This window comes from Maniola hyperantus, chromosome 7 (genome assembly GCF_902806685.2).
Source record: "Maniola hyperantus chromosome 7, iAphHyp1.2, whole genome shotgun sequence".
Taxonomy (NCBI): Eukaryota; Metazoa; Arthropoda; class Insecta; order Lepidoptera; family Nymphalidae; genus Maniola; species Maniola hyperantus.
This window is the reverse complement of record NC_048542.1, coordinates 6,277,211-6,301,132: the sequence shown is the minus strand read 5'-3', so window position 1 is coordinate 6,301,132 and position 23,922 is coordinate 6,277,211. Positions and strand designations below refer to the sequence as shown.

General features: G+C 36.3%; 2 protein-coding genes across 2 annotated transcripts in view; one reads left to right on the top strand and one right to left on the bottom strand.

Moving 5' to 3' along the window:
- B4 overlaps nt 1-23,922 on the top strand; it is a 104,608-nt gene that overhangs the window by 76,054 nt on the left and 4,632 nt on the right. The window contains exons 3-5 of the mRNA XM_069499874.1: nt 12,018-12,155; nt 12,915-13,051; nt 23,379-23,601. Of these exons, the coding sequence (XP_069355975.1) occupies nt 12,018-12,155; nt 12,915-13,051; nt 23,379-23,601 (498 nt within the window). The remainder of the gene's footprint in view (nt 1-12,017; nt 12,156-12,914; nt 13,052-23,378; nt 23,602-23,922) is intronic.
- LOC138402607 (nucleoredoxin-like protein 2) lies at nt 17,984-20,581 on the bottom strand. The gene has a single exon (XM_069499913.1). It carries the CDS (start codon nt 19,484-19,486, stop codon nt 18,845-18,847), a length of 642 nt encoding a protein of 213 aa, XP_069356014.1. The 5' UTR covers nt 19,487-20,581; the 3' UTR covers nt 17,984-18,844.

Here is a 23,922-nt window from a genome sequence, read left to right as displayed (position 1 = left end):
CTTTGTGATGCCTGATGAGACGATCTACGAATGTTTCCAGCAGAAGCTATCTTGCATAACGGTGATATTACCAATATCAAAATTGGAACGTTTTATCGGAGGCCTTGTCTCTAGCCAGTGCGCGTTCACAACCTCCTTGCTTGCGAAGGCAAGCAAGCAATAGAGAATAATGCTTAGGAATTTCTGTTTAAATCTACACAATTTTCGCCTTACAAACATGATATTCAAGGACCAAAATCCCGTGTACGTATAGTTCTAGTGCAGAGAAAGCCAGACTGATGTACAGTCCGAAGCTTTGATAAGTATACTTCCCAGTTTGGAGCAATGCAAATTATTATCACTATTCTGACCTGACTTTTGTGGGCGTTGTCAATTGTATAATCGTTATTTATAGGGAGTATCGGTCGCGATCGTGGGCATAAATTACGGGATCGATTCCTGGCTTTGCATCCAATCTTGATAGAGGGGGAGTTGTGCGATAAGTATAGCCATATTATATTAGAGTCGGAAAACTAAATTCTACTCTTTTGATTAGGTACTAAGTGGTATTTCAGCGTGATTTACGCTCCGTGCTTCATCATACAAATTTTTGACGAAAATTTTACAATATTGTTCATTAATTTTGCCAAATTGTAAAAAATTGGCCCCGTTAGCAATTCATCTAATTATTTGTCGGAGACAATGTGTGTGTTTGTGTATTTGAGAAATCGATAATGTGGCTAATTTTGTTTTGGTTGTAGAACATCATTAACCCACGCGCCGCGCCGGCTCACTACAGAACACGAGTCTCCTTTCATAATAAGAATTGTTTTGGTTGGATACCAATAGAGAACATTACGGAGAACTCTTAGACTGAGATCTATAGACCGTAGTTTGACTTAGCTTAGACTTAAGTTTCAGTTAAAATGAGACAGATTTAGGTATGCCAGCGATATAACGCTGTCTCGTTTTAACAGTGCCTTAAGTCTAAGCAAAGTCAAAGTACGCTCTATAGATCTCAGCCTTAGACATGCAGGTTTCCTCGCGATAATTTCCTGCATCGTTAAAACAAGTGATATACATTACACAACAAAATTCCAACAAAAAGATACACACTAAAACGTTTGATGTTTTATTGGAAACACCAAAGAAACACAAGCAAGGTTGCATAGAAAAAAAGAAAAACGTTGTAATATGCACAAAATAAATATTACACAACCATTGATCATTGAAATGTACTCAAAGCGTAAGAGTACCCATAAAACGCGTGTCTTTCTAAAAAGAGTAAATAGAGAAGTGTCCATATGTTAATAGATATGTCAACATTGAGAAACGCACGGAACCCACGCACTATAGCTTTAGGAATGCGTAGGCTCCGGTGTTAATTCAATAAAATGATACTGCTTTTGTTGATAAAACACAATTGAAAGACGATAGCGAAAGACATCATTTGTCTATAATATTCGTAAGTAGCTACCCGTCTTTCTAATCGACTTTAAAAAAGGAGATTATGTATTCGATTCGTATTTATATAAGAACGCGATTACTTCAAAACTTATCGAGAGATTACAGATAAATTGATTATTCATTTAGGCCGTCGGTAAGTTGAAATCTTATAAAATGTATAAAATCATCAAGATGTAGCTAAGTATTTTAAATAAATGTATCCATACGATTGTCATTAACTAAGAAGTTATCATCAAGATCTAGAAGGAAAAAGAATCTTTTTGATAAGTAATTTTATATTTTTCCTCTTTGAGATTTAAACTTTTTTACATTAATAATTTGGTATGTATAGTAATTCTTCCTAATTTACCTTTCAGCTTTGTTCTTTGCCATAGACGTAGAAATGGCTTTAGAATGGTATGCCATAATTGCAAACAAATCGTGAATTTAATTTTTAACCATAAATGTTACTGGAATTTACGAGGGTTGTGCGACCATAAATAACATGAATTATATGGGCAATATATTAGCATGTAAGTTATAACGCACTCGCAATAACATAAACCAGGTAGGTTAACTATATGGCCAATAAGGAATAAATTATAACACCCCTCCTATTTCCGCTTCTGTCTATTATTTTCCGAATAGTACAATAAACCAGGATTGGTTTTATTATTTCCACACATTCGCAGGGATATTTATCAGTCTATACCATCTTTATTCTATTCTGTAGTCTCTACCTACATTAATCTAAACCCTACGTTTTGATTTTTTTTTTAATTTAAGGCAAAAAATTAACAGGCTTTGATAATTGATTATTTTTACACGACTGCCCGAAAAATGATGTAATGTTTTCAGCGGATGTTGGTATGGTGTAGAATCCTTACATGATTCCGAGCGGCATCACTAGTCACTGGCCTTGTTATAAATTTTTTAAAGTGTGTTTGTTTGTTGGTTTATTGGTTTAACGGATGGGCCGTGAAAAGCTAGCAGACAGACAGACAGACAGACACACTTTCGTCTTATAATATTAGTATCGATTGATTAGGTATAAATAGGCTAATGAGACGTCGTATACGTCACATCATGATAATAGTATGTGCGAAAGTTCAAACCACGGCTGGAATAGTAAGTGTTGACAAATACGGCGAGATTTTCAAAATCTAGTAAAGCACGGAAAGATATCCGGTAACCGGTTTGCACTGGTCAATGACCTTCTTTTGTACAAGTGCTCTGTGCAATTGTGATTGAACAATCGAGATCGGATTAAGACTCGTAAGCACTAACCAAACCTTTTTAGAAAAAGTTAATATCTTCTGCCATACCCCTTCCAAGTTAGTACGCTTCCATCTTGGACTGCATCATCACTTAACACAAGGTGAGATCGCAGTCAAAGGCTAGCTTGTAATGGAATTCAAAAAAAATGTAGGAGCCGCGTTGGACACAGTTCCGTCGCACGTTTTGTGTGTCCATCGATCCCAAATCGATCCCGATTGGCAATTCGCACAGAACGCCGCGTGCCCATTGCACGTATTTTATCAGCGAGAGAGCTGATTAAACCGAAGATCTGTATTTAAGATATGGTACAGTTAAATTTAACTAGGCTAATTACTATTTGGAGCATGTTTAGGATTCCGTTTAAGCGAGAGTCAAGGTTTACGGGTTATTAGTCGATAGTTACTCGAGTCTCAAAGAATTTAGCACAGTGGGTATGCAAAAATGTACGTTGTATGTGCTTGTAATTACAAGCGTTTCCAGTTTTCATATTATCCGATTCGATGTCGTGAGTTTTAAGATCGCCCGTTTGTTATTAGGGCACATATTAGGGGTTATGATTTAGGGGACTACAATAAGTACTCCTTCCAGATTAGCCCGCTTCCATCATATATCTACTGAATTATATTGAGGCCATACGATGTTTCCGGTGCTTTGCGGCGCCGCACTGCTGTGGATTTGAGTATTGGCTGCCACAAGGGCACTACGCTGCCGTTTCGGCAATAAGTATGGCGTTGCAACGCACCAGCACCATCCCTCCCCGTCTTTTCTCTCTGGATCCAAGTCCGTTGCGTGTGCGGTGCAGCGCCGCACGATGTCGTAAACGCATCGTGTGACATGGTACAGCGATTTCCACGTAGGTTGACGCAGCGGCACCGCTTAGGCACCGCGCCGCCAACGCAACGCATCGTGTGGCTTTACCACACGAGTAGATGATATCTACTCGTGTATCTCTTAGTGAGATTTGAGTCAAGGGCTTGTATATACGTATAGTCTATGGGCTTTTTCATCAAATAAAAAGATGATGATGATACACTTAACTTAAATAGCAACGTTGTCTGTGTCTTAGTTACCGCAAGTGTGCTGTAGTAGGTATGCATAATGCTCGGACAATGTTGCTGTTATTCCTACTACCTATTTGTCTTCAAGAGTAACGACCGCAAGTACCGGGTTATGCTCCAGATACGTAGCAAACTAGCAGATAAGCCTAATCTATGGGGATCACGCGAAACCCAGTACAATAAATAACCTGACAAACTTGTCTCACTTCGCAGTTATGCGAAACTGTGTGCGTTATACCTGCCTACATTTTACATAATACGACTTGTCGGACTTGGATTTTTAACTAGTCTACTAATCAATTAAGTATTACAGTTTTGATCATAATAATCAAGTTAACTGTTTAGTTAATAGTTCCAAATAGGTACTTTAAGTACTTACTTACTTATAATAAATAATAAGTACATAATATTATTAAGTTAAATATAGGTAGGTATAATGAGTAAGTAAGTATAATTGCAATATTAAGGCCAAAAATTATCTCATATATTCCAGCTGCATCTTATCATAAATATTGTATCTAGGTATAATACCTAGGTAGGTATTTAGTACAGAATACAGAAATAACCCAACTTATACTACACCTCATACCCCGATTGCCATCTCATGCGAGCTATTCCGCACTGGGTTAGCGCGGAGGCTGTGCGGGGTGCCCCGAATGCCATCTCGACCTATCGCGTAGGTACCATAGGTATATGTGACATTTGTCATGACTTGCATAAATATAGGTATTATGATGAAAATGGTTTTCGTAATGTTTCAATGAAGTGAAATATAAAAGCAAAATGATACCTACTTATAATAATTTATAACAAACGACAGCTCGAAAAACGTCCTTGTGAAGCGGTTGTCCTTGGAGGACCGGTCGCTTGCGCAGGTTCTATGGGTTTCAAACCATAAAAAATACTAAGAAACATTAATGGAGACATAGGAACTTCAATTTTTTTTAAAGTTATCGTTTATTATTTTACGTAACTATAGGTAGGTACTTAGTATTTTATATAACTATAGCTTAAGTTAGCTGACCTGCCCTGGCTTTGTCAGAATAGAGTTTCTGAAAATCCTACCTTAGTTGAGGAAATATTATAGAATAAACTTGCAAACGAAATCTCCGTTTATATGTCAGTCATTGACTCTATCGTTTCAAACATGTTTCAAATGTGCATAATATACGGAAGATATTGCTATATATATATATATATATAAGCTTACTGCCACGCTAAGTTCTACTACCTACTTATTAGGTAATTTTGAGAGTTTGAGAATTTGACCTACTGAACTCCCTAACCTATCTAAATGTACCTAAACGTTACAATCAAACCTACTCATAAAAGTTTATTTGAATAAAAAAGATTTTTATTATTTTTTTTATTTTATGTTTTGCAATAATTCGAAGCTATAATAGAATGCGGCACTTTAAACCGCCTCAGTTCCTGTTCACCCCTTGTGATATATTCACCTACTTCGCATAAAAAATCGTATGCGTTAACTGTAAGTGCGCTCCAGTGTTCAGCGTTCACATTGAGTGCGTCAGAGATTTGTGTTGTTGTTTGTATGTTAATACATGTCACCATAAACTTTTGTACCATTAAACTATGGAAACAACTAAAGTGTATGGATCGATAAAATTATCATTCCGTGCAGTTAGAAATTATAAGTAAGTAGCTTATGCTTTATTTTACTCCCTTTAGGGGTTGAATTTTCAAAAATCCTTTCTTAGCGGATGTCTACGTCATAATAGCTGTGCGTTGATAGATCAATCAGTCACCTTTTCCTTTTATATATTTAAGAAGATTGTTCAAAAACAAGTTCTTATGAGATAATTTTTAAATTATATGACAATAATTAATATTATCATTATTTTATATGAATGTTAAAGGAAATAATAATTTACTGTATACTTATGTAAATAATTTTAGGTAAGCACATATTGCTGTGAAAAACGACATTCAGAAGTTTTTCTAGTTTTCTTTATTTTTTTTGTTACATTTTGTACAAATGAATTAGCCCCGTTCAATATTACGCATTTTTACTTGCAGTCATGGATATAAATGACAAGATAATATGGTCAAGCGAACAAAATTTTTCACGGTTTTGGAACCAAATAAATCAGTGCCACCTTTTAGATACTAATGAACGACCCGTTTGAAATCCAGACGTCACTGAGGTTGCATTGGTGCTAAAGACTAAACACCACTGAGTCGATGCTATTTTGTTTGTTCAATGGCCCTGTCCATACGAAGTAATATATACTGCAGTCAAATACTGCAGCATCATGCTGAGGCAGTAGCCTTTTCAGCTCAAACAAGACATCATTTTTCTTTTTAGTACTGTCGAGCTCGTAGTTTTAAGCTTACCTAGTTTTAATTTTTTTAATTTGTAACATTTGGTTTGTATGTTTTTTGTATTTTCTTGTTTTGTGAGCTGAATAAACTTTTATTTATTTATTTATTTATATAAGTCAATCCTTGCAGTATTTAAATTTTCAACGCAGTGTGTTCGAGATTAGTTAAACAGTGGGGCCGATTCTCTAGTACACAATCGCTAAACTAAACTAAATTAACAGGTCTAAATCTAGTGCTTTCCTTTTCCGCAAGCTACATTATGAAAGGGATAGCAATAGATTTAGACGTGATATTTTAGTTTAGTTTAGAGATTGTGTACAAAGGAATTAGCCACAATTTAGTGTTTAATTCATCACGGGATTGCGAGCATGGGCCGTTGTATGGAAAACAAAGTAAATAGGTTTTTGTGTTGGAAAAATGAGTGCAGCACATTATAACAAGCGTGCAGCTGCTACCGCTTGAAATTTAGGACACAGGTTTGCAGGTTCTTTCGTGAAAGTACCTGAAGCACTCACGAAATACCTATGCTTGAAAAATAATAAATGAGAACTAGCTTATGCTCGCGACTTCGTCCGCGTGGACTACACAAATTTCAAACCCCCATTTCACCCCTTAGGGGTTGAATTTTCAAAAATCCTTCCTTAGCGGATGCCTACGTCATAATAGCTATCTGCATGCCAAATTTCAGCCTGATCCGTCCAGTAGTTTGAGCTGTACGTTGATAGATCAGTCAGTCAGTCAGTCAGTCACCTTTTCCTTTTATATATTTAGATTTTCATTAAAAGAAAATGAGAAGTGGCGCTCCACGTTGGGAAAACCCATACAAAAACATCATATTTCAAAATATGTAACTGATATAATTAAGTATTAAGTAAACCCAAAATTGTAACTGACGTCTTTATGTGTCAAATTATAAATCAGTGTCATTAATTAACATTATATACTTGAGTACTTACTTTTCCAGTAAAACAAGTTTGAGTGGTGGATGTAATATAAAATGTAAATTGTATCGTGATATAACAAACGGAAACCCGCAAGTCACCTCTGCAAGCGGCTGGCCTTGAAGGTCGGACGCGCAGGCTGCATTTGTTACAAACCATAAAAGTTTACCATAAGACGTCAAGCGAAATGCACAGCCCAATTAATGTATAGAGGCTTATTTTAAAGTAGCTATGTCAAAAAAACGTCATCGGATTCGGTTTTACCGCCCACCAATAAGAAAGATTTGCGAATATAACGCTGAGTTGTTCGAAAGAAATTAAAAGGTGAAGATTAAATTACTTTAATGACAAGAATCCAAAGGAGCCATAAGAATTATTTGAATTAATAGGTACTCGTCAACCCATCGATATAGCGTGTAGTATCGAAAAAGTTATATTTAGTATTATTTTAAGTATAATATTTTTTACGCCTCACGGTGCTTTATTTACTGTTAGATAAGATAAGATAAGATAAGTTTATTAATTGCAAAATTGTATGTACATAGGGTCTTAAAAATATAAAAGTCCAATTACAATCTGCCATCAATGGCGCGCAATTTTACAATAGTGTCAGTTGCACATTTAGTTACTATTAACATAGGTACTAAAAAATAAAAAATAAATTTAAAATATGATGTCAGAGAAAACCTAAAATAGTCTTATTTAAGTGCATGTTAATATTAACTTAATAATAAATTACTTACATTGATGAAATTAATTACTTAATCAAATCTCGAAATTAAGCCTTAATATGTCGTACGAAGTCATCCACTGCATAATTTTTTTTTCTTGCAACCATTTTTTTAATTTATGACAGAATTGTTTAAATGGAAGCATTTTAATCTCCATCGGCAATTTGTTAAAAAAATTTATGCACATAGAGTAACAATTTTTTTGGTATAATGATGTTATGTTAATGATTGTTAATGCAAGTGCTTAGAACTAATATAGGTAACTCCGAAAAGTTAGAAGTACTTAGAGATTAGGTTATCCATGGATTGAACCCAGGTTCAATTTCGGTTAAAAAATGGTAGGTACCTTTTTTTTTTTTTTTTTATTCAGATACAAGTTAGCCCTTGACTGCAATCTCACCTGGTGGTAAGTGATGATGCAGTCTAAGATGCAGTCTAAGATGTACCTAATATCAATGCAATTTACTGCGGTTTTCATTATCATTTAGAACATTTCACGAGGAAAGTTTATTATGTAATCATAATTATTATCATAATATCACATTTATCAATTTATGCGAAGCCCGTGCGAAGCCGGGGCTGGTCAGCGGTCTTTAATAAAATTATATAAAACTTTAAATCGGAAACTTTTTATCAGCCTCTATCTAGTGAATGATTTCATTTACTGTACTAAAAATGTTAATGTTATTTACGCTTGAGAATACTTTTATAGTGGGTACGTTTTTTTATTAATGATGTTCTCTATGAATTTTTACTCTGTCGTATTCTACGCGAGCGTTCTTCTGAACTTTTTGCCGTAGCGAAGCTCGCTCGGGCGCGGGGTAACAACCGTTTTATGCGTCTGCATGATTTCAGCGCAGCCCTTAGACACGCCCTCGATGGTCCGAACAGAGATAAAGCTCTATGTCTATACCTACGCATGTTGAAAAAACGTAAAATAATTAATTAGGTAGGTACTTATATGCTTGTATGTGTATTTTCAGTAAGTATGTCTTTCCTACCGAATAAGACCAGCGAGAAACTCGTTCACTATATAAGTACTGTACCCGTAGTATAAGATTTTACGTCACATCAAACGTTGCTAGAATTCGAGAGTCGATAAAATCTACAACTACTGTTCAATGAACAACAGTTTTTGTTACTTGCTGCTAACAAGTAGGTATAACAACTTAATTCATTGACGCCACATTTTGTATTTAAAACTCCTGCACCCTTCTACATACGACTATGGCATTGTTCAGAAAAAAAACTTGGTTTACTTAAAAACAATGTAAACCATTTGAAATTCAAAATCGCCAGCATTTTATCTGTTAACAAGTTTACACGTAGCCATTAGCATTCAGACCTCGGGGGTCAACAGGAAAAAGAACACAGGGAATGTAATAAAACACTCTAGGGTTCTTTATAAAGCGCGCTTTAGGGTTGATGGTTATCTATGTAGGTATATGCATTGTATCATGATGGTAATTATGGTTTTCGAGGGAACTAAACCAGGCTTAACCAGGCTTAGTCAGTTCATCAGGCGATTAAAAAATAACTTTACCGTTAAAATTTAACAACCAAAAAAAGCCTTTTTGGGTTGCACAAGTCAGCTTCGTTAACTTGTGACCAACCTTAACCATGGATGTACCTAGTACCTAAATATATAAATAACTGTATAAGTAAATGGAACTAATGCCTACTTTCCTGCCCATTTTACTTGTTTTTTGGTAATCGTAAAATCACGTGCCCCACAACGGAACCATAGAGCTTGTCGCCACTCGCCAGTCGCCAAGCAGATTTTGTGTAGTGGTTAATATAACTAATCCCTAAGCTAAAACTAGAACATTTGGTAGTAATACCAAATCAGCTGATATCTATAAATTGGCCCTTGGTCCAAGCTAGCAAATATGCGAACGTTACAGGTACATACAAAAACTACTCTGTCCCACACATTTTGTTACTTAGTAACAAAATGAAAATAAGGCAGATCTGGCGCTACGGGGATCTTACTCTGTTACTTGTTACTATTTACTAGTGACAAAGAATGTAAACTAATTCTATGTACAAGTTAATAGATCTGACCTTTCCCTCCTTTCCATGACATGAATTATGTAACGACCCATTGTCTGAACTTTATAAGGACACAGTTTATTACAGTTTTTGTAGGAGAAAGTTGTTGATTAGTTTGATTGTTGTACGTTGGTTGAATGAGTGACATTTGACTCTCACATTGAAATTAAATAGCTTATTTTAGAGTCGATATATTTTGTTAATTTGTTTTGGAGTTATTAGACCGTCAGTTTTTATGATTGTAAATACGTCATCATACCTTTTCCTTCCGTGCCTATTATCATCATCATCATCATTACAGGCGCTACATTAGATTACAAAGTGACCAAAAATAGAATTTCAATTAAAGATGAGTGGACTAGCACGAAAGAGTAACATGAAAAAAAACCATTTTCGATGAATCAAATCCACGTAAATCAATCAATCAGGAAAAACATTGTCAGTTGTAGAATATGTAAGATATTTGATGTAATGATGGTATTTAATTACGTTAATTCATAACTAAAGTTACGAGGGTTCCAAACGCACCCAGGCCTGAGAAGAGCCTACAACAAACTCAGCCGGGTATTATTTTTATTTTCACCATGAATTTTGAGCATTCCCCCTAAAACTATACCACATTTTTTGATTGTCAATTGTTGAATATGTAAGATAATAATTAATGTAATGGCGATAATTAGAAATTAGAAAGCTACGAATATTCAAAGCGTGCCTTGCTCTGAGAAGAGCCCACAACAAACTCAGCCGGGTATTAGGGTTGGCACTATTTATGATGTATGATGAATATTGCTAATCCTAATAAAATGTGAGCTTTTGGAAACTGGATCTTACATCGTATCAGAGATCAGTATTCGGTCGCCAATGAGGCATCACCTCGTTTATAACTTGATGTGCCTTTTCCACCATCGCAATTTCTGCTACATTTTCTTCTTTCTTGTTTTGATTTTTTATTATTATCGATATTTTCTTCTTTTGATATTATTACGATGTTTCCTTACTAGATGATGCCCGCGACTTCGTTCACTTAAGTTTCGGTTTATTTAAAAAATCCATGGCAGCTTTTTTCCGACATAAATTAAATTGCCACTATATCAACAAATAATAAATATTTCTGATAGTACGGAACCCTTCGTGGGCGAGTCCAACACTCACTTGACCGATATTTTTACTTAGGCTATCAGTTTCCAACATGTATTTTAACATATTTCCTATTGATTAAAATGATAATCAATGCTGAATTAGTTGCAGAACTATCCATCATAAACTAAACAGAATAATTTATGTAGTAGAGATCAAATTGTATTGACTATTGATCTAGGTTGAAATGATCGATGAGTTCTCCAATTTGCAACCAGGTACCTAGTCAATCAGATTGAATGGAGTTTTTATTTACAATCGTGATCTGTACCTGACTGTGATAGGTCAAGTAGATAGGTATGATGTTTTTTACGTCAAGAAACTGCAATCTGGGTTGCAAAAGTCCCAAGTAACCCTCACATCTAGATGTATAGACATACTTCGACTGCGTGGATTATGGTTGTTTAAAAATTTCGTATTCGGGATCGGAGATAAAAATTATGCATTGTGCAACTGAGTGTAAGCTACTCGTTATCTCGTTGTAACTTCATGGAGATCGGTTTAACGGCTGAGCCGTGGAAAGGTAACTAACAGACAGTCTTAGAGATCCAGTTGGAATTTCTCAAAATCCTTTGTTAGTGGGTGGTTTTCAAGAGAACCTACATGCCAAATCTTTATGATTTTTTTAAATGGTTGTTATAGTCCAAAGCTAAAAGGCCGACACATCGCGTTTAGCCAACAGCCTAGGCAATTCTCAAAAATGCCGAGACTGCTTAGTCAAAAGCCAACCTTTGATTTCTGTCACAATTCACAAAGTGATCATGTGTCATGCGCCGGAGTTTCGGCTTTGAACTATAACATAAGAAATATTTACAGATTACAGTCATCTACATCGTCAACCTATCGCCATGAGAAGGATTCAGTCATAGTGCTCCAGTCACCACGCTGGCCAAGTGCGGTTTGGCGGACTTCACACACCTTTGAAAGTATTATGAACAACTCTCAGGCATCCAGGCTTCCTCTCGAATCTCGATGACTTTCCCAGTTAAAGCAAGTTAAAACGCATGCAGATATCAGTAGATATAAGTAAATATGTGTTTGTTTTTTCGCAGGTTGGTTTTCGGCGTGTGGTTGTCGCGGCGGTGCTCTCGCGACGCCTCGGGGCTCCATCGCGGCGCTGCTACGGAGTAGAGCCTTCGCCCTCGTGTCGCCGCGTGCGATCTCCGCCTATAGAGCAAGGCCTACTTCTGGTAATAAGTATTTTTTATTTATTTATTGAGAAAGTATATTTTATTACTGGAGCTTGCATAAACTTTTGTCAGTTTCGTTCGGAATCCATATTTACAAGATCATTCAAAAAGGTGTTTATTGTTTAACTAACCCAAAAGCGGGTCACTGTATTCATTGTTATCACTACCCATATTATAAATGCGAATGTACATACACAACCCATATTACAAATGTGTGTGTTTGTTTGTTGGTTTATTAGTTTGTCCTTCAATCAAGTCGCAACGGAGGAACGGATCGAAAATCAAAGAGTTCCCATGGAATTTTTAGAAAGCCCAAATCCATGCGAACGAAGTCACGGACATCAGCTAGTAATTTATAAACGTAGACCGCAATTTTTTTTGTTGTGAACTGCAGGCAATAGGAGTCGAATTTTGGGAGAGCTCGGGCCAGTTTAGGAATTCATGATTTCTACTTATATTGCATCTGGTTTGGTAGGCGGCTGATTATTATCATCAGCAATATGATTTGGAGTTACGGACGTGCCGTGTAGAAAGAAACTAGTAAAGGGTGTGGATTTAATAAAAACTGCCATTTCCCTTCCATGTCGGCTCGGCGACACTTCTATATTTATTCAAATTTCTGTGGTTGTATCTAAGATGGGAGCGAGCTAGCCTGGAATCCTCCCTCCTCCTCCTGGAATAGGATGGCCTCCTTACTAAGTGTCTACACAGCATCGTTCCTCAGAAACATACATCTTACACCAGCAACCTTTGTTCCAGAAAGTGGTAGAGTGGGTGCTCAATACGAGAGAGCAGCAGCGCGGCCGGGAACGCCGTTGAGGCTGGCGGGCGTCTTCGCGGACGGCAGCAAAGCAAAGGCGCCGAAGTATGCCCAACTCATCGATCCGCAAGGAAATGTGAGTTGTCAAGAATCTAGATCATTTTTTGGTTCCGTACCCGAGGGGTGCCAACAGGACCCTAGTCTGTTGCAAGCAATGTAACATACCTCATGAAGGTAGTAAGTTATCACATTGTGTATTTTTATTGCCGCAATCATCATTATCATCATCATCATCATCATGATCAACCCATTGCCGGCCCACTACTGAGCGCGGGGCTCCTCTCAGAATGGGAATGAAATGCCACTAAGTATATCTAACAACAAATAATAAAAACCAAGATGACGAGTGTCAAAATGGCCGCAATACAAATTAAAATTATGGACTCATAACATGATCTGTATAACATAATCACATAACATAAATAGAATGTATATAAACATAGGCGAACCTAATACATAAAGGTATTCTCTTTCAGTTAACCTTTTTTTATTAGAAAAGAATAATAGCCATTTTAATCATGACTAATTTATCCCTTTTCCCCTTCAAATAATCGTGTAGCTTGAAGTACTAGGATTGGGTACGATAATAGTACAACGGGTGGGGTTTGAACCTTTCGGATTTCAGTCCGCTTCTTAAAGTTGAACTATTGAGGCTAGCACTTTGGTAATGGGCATAGAACACGAACGTCGAACAGTGCGTAGATAGCATTCTAAATTGTAGAATTCTAATTGAGGTAGGTTAAAGAAAAATATTAATTATTAACGTATGAACGTAATAAATCTAAATCTAAGTGGTTAAATCTTTGTTAAGAGCAGACACTTCAGGAAGCCTTTAAAACAACATTTACAGTAACAGTAAACAATAATTTAACATTATTGATATAATAATTATAATAATATCTAAATGGCCAACAAATAATTATTTTCCTATAACTTCTAACACGATCGCTCAGGATTTATGAACGTCTGTTTTTATCTTCAAAAAAGGCAGAGCAAAATTGTGTTTCTATTAACTATAAACGGCGGGGTGGAAACATGCGAGCTGAACTTTATTACTGAACTAATATCGATTAATCAACTACTTACATCACGAGAGCATCGAACAATGCAAAGCGAAAAAATCGATGTGCCAGTAACAATGGTTCTCGATTATGATTCGACTGTTTGTCGAATTAAAAGCGCTAAAATCTTACCTGTCTTTTTAATAAGTACCTTTTTAAAATGTTGCTATCTCACAGCGTTTTGATCAATTAATTTAGTTACATATTTTCTGGTAACGGCCAAACCAAAGTTGGCGGGTTACCTAAGTACCTAAGTTGAATAGACAAATATAACGACAATGGGTACCTACAATAATACCTAGGGTACATTATATTATAAATGCTGGCACAATTTAATAATTGTGCCAGCATTAATATCTTCTTACTTATGAAACACACAAGCTCCGTAGTAGTAGCCGGAAAAAATATTGTACATCGACCTTTAGAATGAGATTTCGGCTTTGTAGAGCGTTGTCTCTATCACTCATACCTATGTGACGTTTTGTCGGTCTCAACGACAGAACCAATGCTGCCGTATTGGCTCCGTATACTGTAGGTTGGTATAAAAGCACACAAGGCCAAACAGTTAAGATTATTTCTATATTATTACTATGAATAATAAAAATATTCTTATTTTTTTGTCTAACTTTTGTATTTCTTAGTACGGACACAAACTCCTGATTTGATAAAACGTCTCAGATAGATTAGGCATTGTAAGAGTACATTCTGTATTTTATTTATTTCTCTTACAATAAATTCCGTGGTAGAGGCCAGGATTTTCCAATTTAAATCACTATAGAAAACGTCTTCGTCTTCGTACTTTATTGTATTCTAAGATGTTTAAAGTAAAGGCTTCATTATATAAAATCGCAATTCCCCGCGCCGGCTGCCATTTGCAATGAAATTAAAAAGAAGTACCTCCTTACACTCGAAAGAACATTAAGTACTCTTTGTCTATTTTGCTTCGACAACCCATAGTAACGCACAGCAGGATCTCGACAGTAAAGATCTCGCAAAATAAGACAAACAATCCAAACAAACGAAAATAAACCGTATTTCAACAGAATAACGCTCAAACAGAGCGCAAAATTAAGTTAAGAATCCTATTGCAATGCAAAGCTATTTTTACAATTGGAAATAGAAAAGTCAACTTTATTGCGTTGCAATAGAGAGTATGGAAAAAGCACGGAGAGTCCTTTTGTACATTTCTGCAATGTGAGGGCAGTGTCCTCGGTGAACCGTGCAGCTAGGACGACGGAATAGGGCTGTCACGATTTTTACTTTTTTTTCTTGTTTAAGAGAAAATATGTGCTGTGTGAGAGGACTTTAGAGAAAATATTGGTTGAGTTTTCCACATTTTAGTAACTTATTTTCTATGAAGATACTCCGCGTGGATTGTTTTTTTTAAAATCTCGTAATATCTCTGTTTTCCCGCCCACACTCAAACTGCCTACGAAAGTCCCGTCAAAATTGGTTGGTTTCGACGATTAACCTAGATAAACAGACAGATAGACAAAAGCAAAAAATATCTATGTAGATTTCAATCTACAGTGCGACAAGGCTCTCTTGGCACTTCAATGACATTGACAGGGGGGCGCTGTTGGAGAACAAAGGCTTAGAATGAGGCTACTGTATTTAGTATGGCATAGCCATTGACTTGTATATTATTACTTCGTATGGACGAGGCTATTGAACAAACAAAATGGCACGATTCAGTGGTGCTTTAGCACCAACGCAACCTCAGTGACGTCTGGATTTCAAACGGGTCGTTCATTAGTATCTAAGAGGTGGCGCTGATTTATTTGGTTCCAAAAACGTGAAAATTTTTGTTCTCTTGGGCATATCTTGTCATTTATATCGATGGGCATAGCGTACTTGTAGTGTCCATTTTGATGATCCAGCCCTATAACTTCAGACAGACGAATGCGAAAAATGATGCACTCCATTTTGTTTACGGCATAATGAGCTTAATTATGTAAGAGCTTATCGGATAGCCGCGAGCTATTCCCAAAGCGCACGACTCCAAGACGAATGGTAAGAAATGGTAATGGGGTGTAAGTGAGTCGTGTTGAATTAGCTCTTTCTTGTTACATTCTTTGGTGTTAGTAGGTATGTAAATTTTTCTTTATGTCGTTTAGCGTGTTTCGAATTATTGTAATATTTTTGCCTTGCTTACATTATATTCCGGTTCCTAGAATAATTTCCTACTTTCGAGTCCCCTAAATAAATACAGAAGTTTATTAAAAGGAACAATTTCATAGAGGGAATTACGCTAAGTAGAATCTATTTAATAAACTTACTGCATGGTTTCTTGAAACCTTGTGACAGCAATTCACATAATAGCAGTCGAACCTGCTGGCTTGAAAGTCTAAATCTGACGAACCTTTATATCAGCCCAAAATTCTAAAGACTTGAGACTTCAGAATTTAGGCTGAAATGAAGAAGGCTTGAGTCTAACAAGTCTAGTGTGATGATTGTCGATCACAAGCACCTCTGATTTTGATAAGCAACTTTTAGGTACGTACTGTCGGTATGAGCGATGCCATGTAGAAATTATTTAGGGACAAGGATTTATTAAATAAAGCCTGTGAAAAGTTCAATATATTTTTGTACCAAAATGAAGAATAGGTAGATTGTATATCTAAAAAATTCTGCATGAACATTTTTTGTGCCTCTTTCGTGCTATAATTTATTATGAACAAGATCCCAATTCGATGCCTTTCAAATTTCGAAGTATTTTTAACCGCCCTTGAAAGGTCACTTAGGTAAAATTTTGCGGGTTGGGATTAGGTCACAGGGACGGATCCATCCCAAAATATAATGAATAAATTCCTAGAATAACAATAATGATAGTCGTGATTCGCGAATGAGGTTTTGTTTTATAAAAAAAGTTATATTTCAGTGATCAGTAATGTAAAGTAAAAGAAGAAATAATTTAAAAATTCTAGGGGCAATTTAATTTGCTGAAGTTGGCATCCGAATGAGCTATAGTGGGAAGACATACCACGTAATCCACCCAATTATTATGTATTCTATATTATAGTTATATAATATTATAGTTTCTATTTTATACGAGAAAGAAGTGCAACTTCAAATTATGTCAAAATATGTAAGTCAGTCACTTGGATGAAAGTCATCTTAGATTTAGAAATGAACATCATTTTCAGTCATGGAAATGATGTTTATTTCTAAATCCCGTATGATTCCGAAAGCCTCGGAAATGACACCTAATATACTTTTGGAAAAAAATATGTCGGCCATCTTGGATTTTATGCCATTTCGGCCATTCTAAAAGAGGTGTGCCAGTTAGATGATAGATTTTTGGTACTTATATTTTACTAGTAAGTCGCAACATTGTAGCCAAAGTAAATTATAAAGACATTACTGTAAGAAATTACTTAATGCTCGCACACAACGTAGGTAATTACATCCCATCATGCCCCTTTAATTATAGAGCTGGGAGAAAAAAGTAGTTCATTACTAACTGACATGCGCATCATGCTGTACTATTTTTAACATCTTAGAAAAAGACAAAATATAAGTAGATACTTATAAAGCCTGACCAGAAAAATAAAACACCTTGCCATATTGCGGAAAACCCGTGGGACTAATTTATATAAGACATATACTTATTGACCATAAACAATATACTAGTGGTGCTTCCAGAGGAAGTATTTTTACATTCCTGGTCAAGCTATACCTTCATATTAAAGTATTCTATTATACTTATTTCTAAATGTTATGGCTGGCTTATACATATTATGTGACTCATATGATAGATTTTGTTATCTATGTAGTTCTTACCCACTGTAACTTTACTTGAATATCTCTTTATCATTCAGCGTGCCAGCGTGTGGTTCTAAGTGTAGGTTTTAATTTAAACATAAATAAAAAATAATTATTGATTTATTAAAACCAAGACGAATAAAATATAATTTATTATTATTGATATAATTTGTATCAGGACGTTTTTGAACTTTTCGAAGAAGGAGAGTCTATCTGGACATGTTTTATGTAATGGGCAGGTACTAAAGCCTACAGTCGTGAGTCGTGACCAATGATATTATATTAGTATTAAGAAATGCGTGCTTATTAATAAAATAAGAAGAAATGTTTTGCGAGTATCATAAACAATGCCATCTGATAGCAAAAGAAAGTGAGTACCTACGATTTCCAATCTAATTAGTAGGAATAGTTGAGTTCAAAATAGTGGAACAATAGATGGGGCATTTATATTCTGGGACAGTTTTTATGGTCACGTTTCGACCACGGTCAGTCTGGTACAGTTGGCGCATTCCCTATTTTATAAGCATCGCACGAATGTACGTATATAAATATAAACGTGCACTTACAGTGTAGACAATTTATTGAAATTGAAACCTTGCAATGGAAACACAAGGACTAAGTTCTCTTACAATAACAGCAAAGATAACTTTGTGAACTCGGTTGTGACCGACATTTATTTGCAGTTACAACCAATAAATGACATTATATATACGTCCTTATTTCTTGGAAATAGGAGTGTTAACATTATTTTCGGAACTGCAAACAATTATAATGGTCCCTAGCTTTGTTTCGGTCAACTTTGAACCATATTAGGAAGGCTGATATTCACAGGGTGCCGTGTCAGTTTATTGCTGTTCCGTTATGTATGTGAACTATTTACTCGGTGGAAAATCCCAACCCTAATTTCGCCTGATATTGTGTAATGGCTAAATCAAACCTCGGTTAAATCATCAATAGACGCAATACAACGTCCTATATTTACCAAAGCTGGAATCTCTTTACAATGATGTTACCGTCGATGGATGGCATTACAAGTATTTTTTTTAGATGGAACTTGAAATTTTAGATGATGCTGGCAATCCTAAACTGCGTCCTTGTAAATACGAGAATTTCCTTTGGTAATCTCCTTTAGTACTTTTGTGTTGCTGATCTACATTAATGTAACGCCATTTCTCTCCATACATTGACAGTTCCTTGCTGAACCTCCTGCATTTTTTAGTAGAAGCTGATTTTGATAGCCATGTTATGACGGCATTCGTACCATATTCCTCCAAATCTAATATCCCATGTCTAGAAACTAAAGTCCCATCAACTTTCATCACCAACAAATGAGGGATGCATGTGATTTGGTAGAAGTATTTCAGAACGAATATTACGGGGTCAGAGTGTTTAAGAGTGAACCAATTCGCTTGGTTTTCGTAACACTTCTGCATCTCCTCTTCGGTGTCGTCAAAAGGTACATAAATTACCTCGATAGGAACGTTGACGAATTTGACGCTTTCAAAAATTTGGTAGAATTTCTCGATGATCCCGTCCTTGTCGATCTTGTCGGCTGTGAAAAGTAGAGCAACGATATCTGCGTTTGCTTCGAGCCATTCGAAAGGTATCCGGTCCATGTTTTTGTTGAAAACCGCAGCTTTGTTAAGCCAGTTGTAGGGCTTGAAAACACAATCAGTCGGTTCCATTTTTATAGACGAGATTTATAGAAAATATTAGATTTTATAATAAATCCGAAACCAAATATTGAATAATATATCGTAGAGCTTTGCGAAATGAAATATGGAATTTTTATATTTTGTCTTTGCGAGTTATGTTGCGAGTTTGGAGTTGTTTATGATGAGTATGACACGTGTATGATAAGTGACAACTGATGAAATGGATGGAAACATGATGAAAATAACAATGAGAGTGACAATGTTGTATCCATTTGTATCCTATATCTCTATGGCTGTATCCTTTGCATCCATTTGCATCTACTTTGTGTCAGTAGCAGTGTGAACAAGGTTTGATGTTTGATCCTGAATCGACGGTAGGTAATTTTTTTTAATAGAGATAGCGAGCAAACGAGTAGGCGGGTCACATGATGTTAGGTGATTACCGCCGCCCATGAACATTTGCAGCACCAGAGGAACCGCCAATGCGTTGCCGGCCTTTTAGGAATTTGTTGGTCTGCCTCTTGAATAACCCCATGCTGTAATCTAGTGGGAACACCGCCGATGGGAGATGGTTCCACAGTTTGCATGTGCGTGGAAAGAAGGATCTGGCCACCGAGTATATCTGGCACAGCGGACGGTCGAAGTGCACCAGACACCCAGGTGGTGAGGGTGAAATTCCTTACGGTGGCGCGCGGTGCGGTTGTAGAAAAATGAGGGTGGAATGAGGTCAAAAAGCTCTTCAGAGCACTCCTCGTTGTTATATTGCAATAGGTTTTTGAACCCCATTCTGACACTTTACCTAGGCAGGTTTCTATGTCAGACACAAGTTTGGCGACGATATGGCTATGGTGACGTCTTTCATCCAAGGTAAAATCAGGTAAATTCAAAGAAATATTGGGCTACTTATGGGCTACTTTAGCACCTGCGTCAAATGTACTAACATTTGATTCCTGCCAGTGACGTCGAAGCCTTGAAGTTTTGTTAGAAGTTCCCTACTGTTGTGAACTGTTAGTACCTAACTAGGTAAGTACGTAACCTTAGAAAAAAAAACAACGTTAGGTATTATAGGTACAGCTTAGAATTTAGATAGGTATGCAAAGCATTTTCCGTCGAGCAATTATAATAATACTTAATATTCTCGTAGCATAGAAGATGCACTAAAAGTTAAAACAGAAAGCATTACTTCAGCAATATAGTTATTGCTGTGTCGCATGTAGCGATAGCAATCTTAATGAAACTATATGTGACAATAACTAAAGGGCGACGTCTCATTAGCGGGTAGTCATAACATTTAAGTGACAAACTGGGTGATAAATAGGCGAGAAGTTGAACCTAAACTGTTTTGCATACAAGCTCAACTTTTTCTAACCTTTTTTGTTACATGCCAGTTGACTTAGGGTTGTCACTTTAGGAAAGTTATACGGTATAATGCGTAACAAAAACCCGGCCAAGTGCGAGTCAGGCTCGCGCAATGAGGGTTCCGTACTACGGTCGTATTTTTTCGACATTTTGCACGATAATTCAAAAACTATGATGCATAAAAATAAATAAAAATCTGTTTTAGAATGTACAGGTGAAGATCTTTCATATGATACCCCACTTGATATAGTCACTCACTTCGAAAGTTGAAAATACTAATTATTAGTTCATGACCACAATTTAATTTTTTTTGTGTGATCTAACCCTAAATTCACGGTTTTCAGATTTTTCCCCAAATGTCAGCTATAAGATCTACCTACCTGCCAAATTTCATGATTCTAGGTCAACGGGAAGTACCCTGTAGGTTTCTTGACAGACAGACAGACAGACAGACAGACAGACAGACAGACAACAAAGTGATCCTATAAGGGTTCCGTTTTTCCTTTTGAGGTACTGAACCCTAAAAATGACTTCTTACGCGCCATTTTAACTTTATTTTATTTATTTATTTATATTTAGGTTTTTAAAAATCCCGTGGAAACTCTTTGATTTTCCGGGATAAAAATTAGCCTATTTTCTTCTTCGGGATGCAAGCTATCGCTTTACCTAAATTCGTCAAAATCGGTTGAATGACGGATATGGATGACGTTAAAGCTATGGGTTAGAAGCTAAGCAACCAGAAATGAATGAATATGCCGTCCATTCACTTCACGCCTGACGTTATGTTGGCGCTATTGCTTCGTTTGCTTCATTGCTTAGAAATTAGGGTTTATTATTGAGTGATTTACAATGGTGTCAACATAACGTCAAACAAAGTTATAGTGAACGATCAATATTTTAATTCTAAAATTCAAGTGAGTGCCAGCCCTACCAGCGTCATAAGATCGATGAAGTAATGAACTTGTATTCGCATCAGATAAGCAGTTACACCATTGTATGAAACTTTATTTAGGTTAATATCAAAGTGTACAAATGTGTACGTCTATGCACTGAAAGAATAGTAGGTAGGTACAGGTGTCTATAACTTACCTAAATCTAGGAAGGTATAGACTTTGAGCTAATTTGTGGTTGGTTTAGTATATGGTATGGTATGGGTTACACAATATGAACTAATTGTATTTTTAGGCAATGGCATAATGGAAATATATCAAAACATCATGTGTAGGTACTTATAAAAATATGTGACATTAGGCCCTGGTAAAAAATCTTTCTTTATTTATTATACATTTTTCAAAATACTTTTGTAGAGTTTTCATCTAGACGAAAATTTTACATGGTTATAAATTCATTTCATGAAAAAAAAAATATTAATAGCCAGATGTTAATCTAAAAGAACAAAGTGTTTGTTACTTTTGTACACGGTCTCCCTATCAAGTACCTACCATCCGCAAAAATTCAATACTTTTCTTTTCAAATATTTCACATAAGTAGGCCAACTGGGTTTCTTATAAATAATTAGATACGTAATACTTGCCCCGGCAGATTTTACTGAGACGAGCATTTTAAACTCAAAACTACCCACAAACTGTTCATGACATATCGCCCGAGGTTCTAGATGTTGTAACGTCAAAAGAGATAGGTTAGATAGGTAATTTGTTTGCCTGTAAGTAAAATAACGGAGACGATTAATCTGTTCTGTCCTTGTAAAACAGCTTGCAGCTAAACGTGTCATGGGCTGATTACAAGCTGATATAGGTAGCTATTATCTAATGGTTAAATAAATCATATGGCTGCATTTGCGACACTGCTAAAATATCACATTAATAATATTATACCGGCGCGGCGCATAGATAATTATATTTTTATTAGGTAGGTACATCTTCTCTTTTCTTTACAATTACTTTTGGAGAATTTTTTCTCTGATAATTAATTAAGATTTTATTGAAACTGCCAACTTTTTCTTTGCAATGCGTAGTAGTATACCTACTTACTATGAGGCAAATTATTTGGTGACTAATTAATTAGTAAATAGTAAACGCTTTTGGAAGACCCAACCACTAGGTGGACGGACGCCATCAGGCGAGTTGCATGGAGCCGCAGGAGCCGGAACCGTGGCGTGTAGACGTCCCTACAAGAGACCTATGTCCAGCTGTGGACGTCTATCGGTTGTTAATGATGACGAAACGCTTTTGGTAGGACCTTCATTTCTTTTTGGATATAATGATAGACACCCCTAGTTAAAACATTAGGACTAATTAATTATTATCACCTGAACTGCTTACCTACATTTGTTTATTAGCTTAGAGTTTATTTATGTAATTTGTTTTTTTTTTTAATTAAGCAACTTATTTTAGTAGTAAAATTACCTGACACTTTATTCGCATGCGGTGATTACCTTTAATTAGCTCGTCATTTTATCTAAGAACTTTTGTATTTTTAATTTTGTGTTTGATGTAGATAGATGATTAGCTGTTGGTGATCCTAATAAATGAAAAAAAAAAAAACACCCAAAAATCTTAAAATATATAGTAAATACTTACCAGGCAATCATAATATTTTGCAGGAGCTCTTCGTGCCCATCAACACCAAGGGCGAAATGTACGAGGTTTGCCCCGAAGAGCTGTCGCCCACGGAATATGAGGAAACCCCATCTACCGCACCGGTACCAACTGACATAGCGCAGAGAGCTCATCGTCTTCCCCATCTGCTAAGCCTGTGGAGGCTTCCAACCCGAGTCCGCTTACTGGCCGGCACCGTACCCATTGAAATGGCGCATGATGTTGGAGGTAAATGACAGGCATTCTTTAAGCTTTTAACTTTTTAAGTTCCTGCTTGAAAACTGCTCCTAAAACTATATATGTCCTTTGTCCATACCCTAGTGGTTAATACATCGGCCTCCTGTTCGGGAGATCGAGGGTTTGATCCCGGCCACGCACCTCTAACTTTTCGGAGTTATGCGCAATTCAAATATCACCTGATTTAACGGTGAAGGAAAACATTGTGAGGAAACCTGCCTGAGAGATCTCCATGATATTCTCAAAGGTGTGAAGTCTGCCAATCCTCACTTAGCTTAACCAACGGACTAAGCCTATCTTAGTCTGACCCGC

Bases quoted from the DNA above. Each gene is read 5' to 3' on its own strand.
- LOC138402607 (XM_069499913.1), bottom strand. From the start codon at position 19,486: ATGGAACCGACTGATTGTGTTTTCAAGCCCTACAACTGGCTTAACAAA.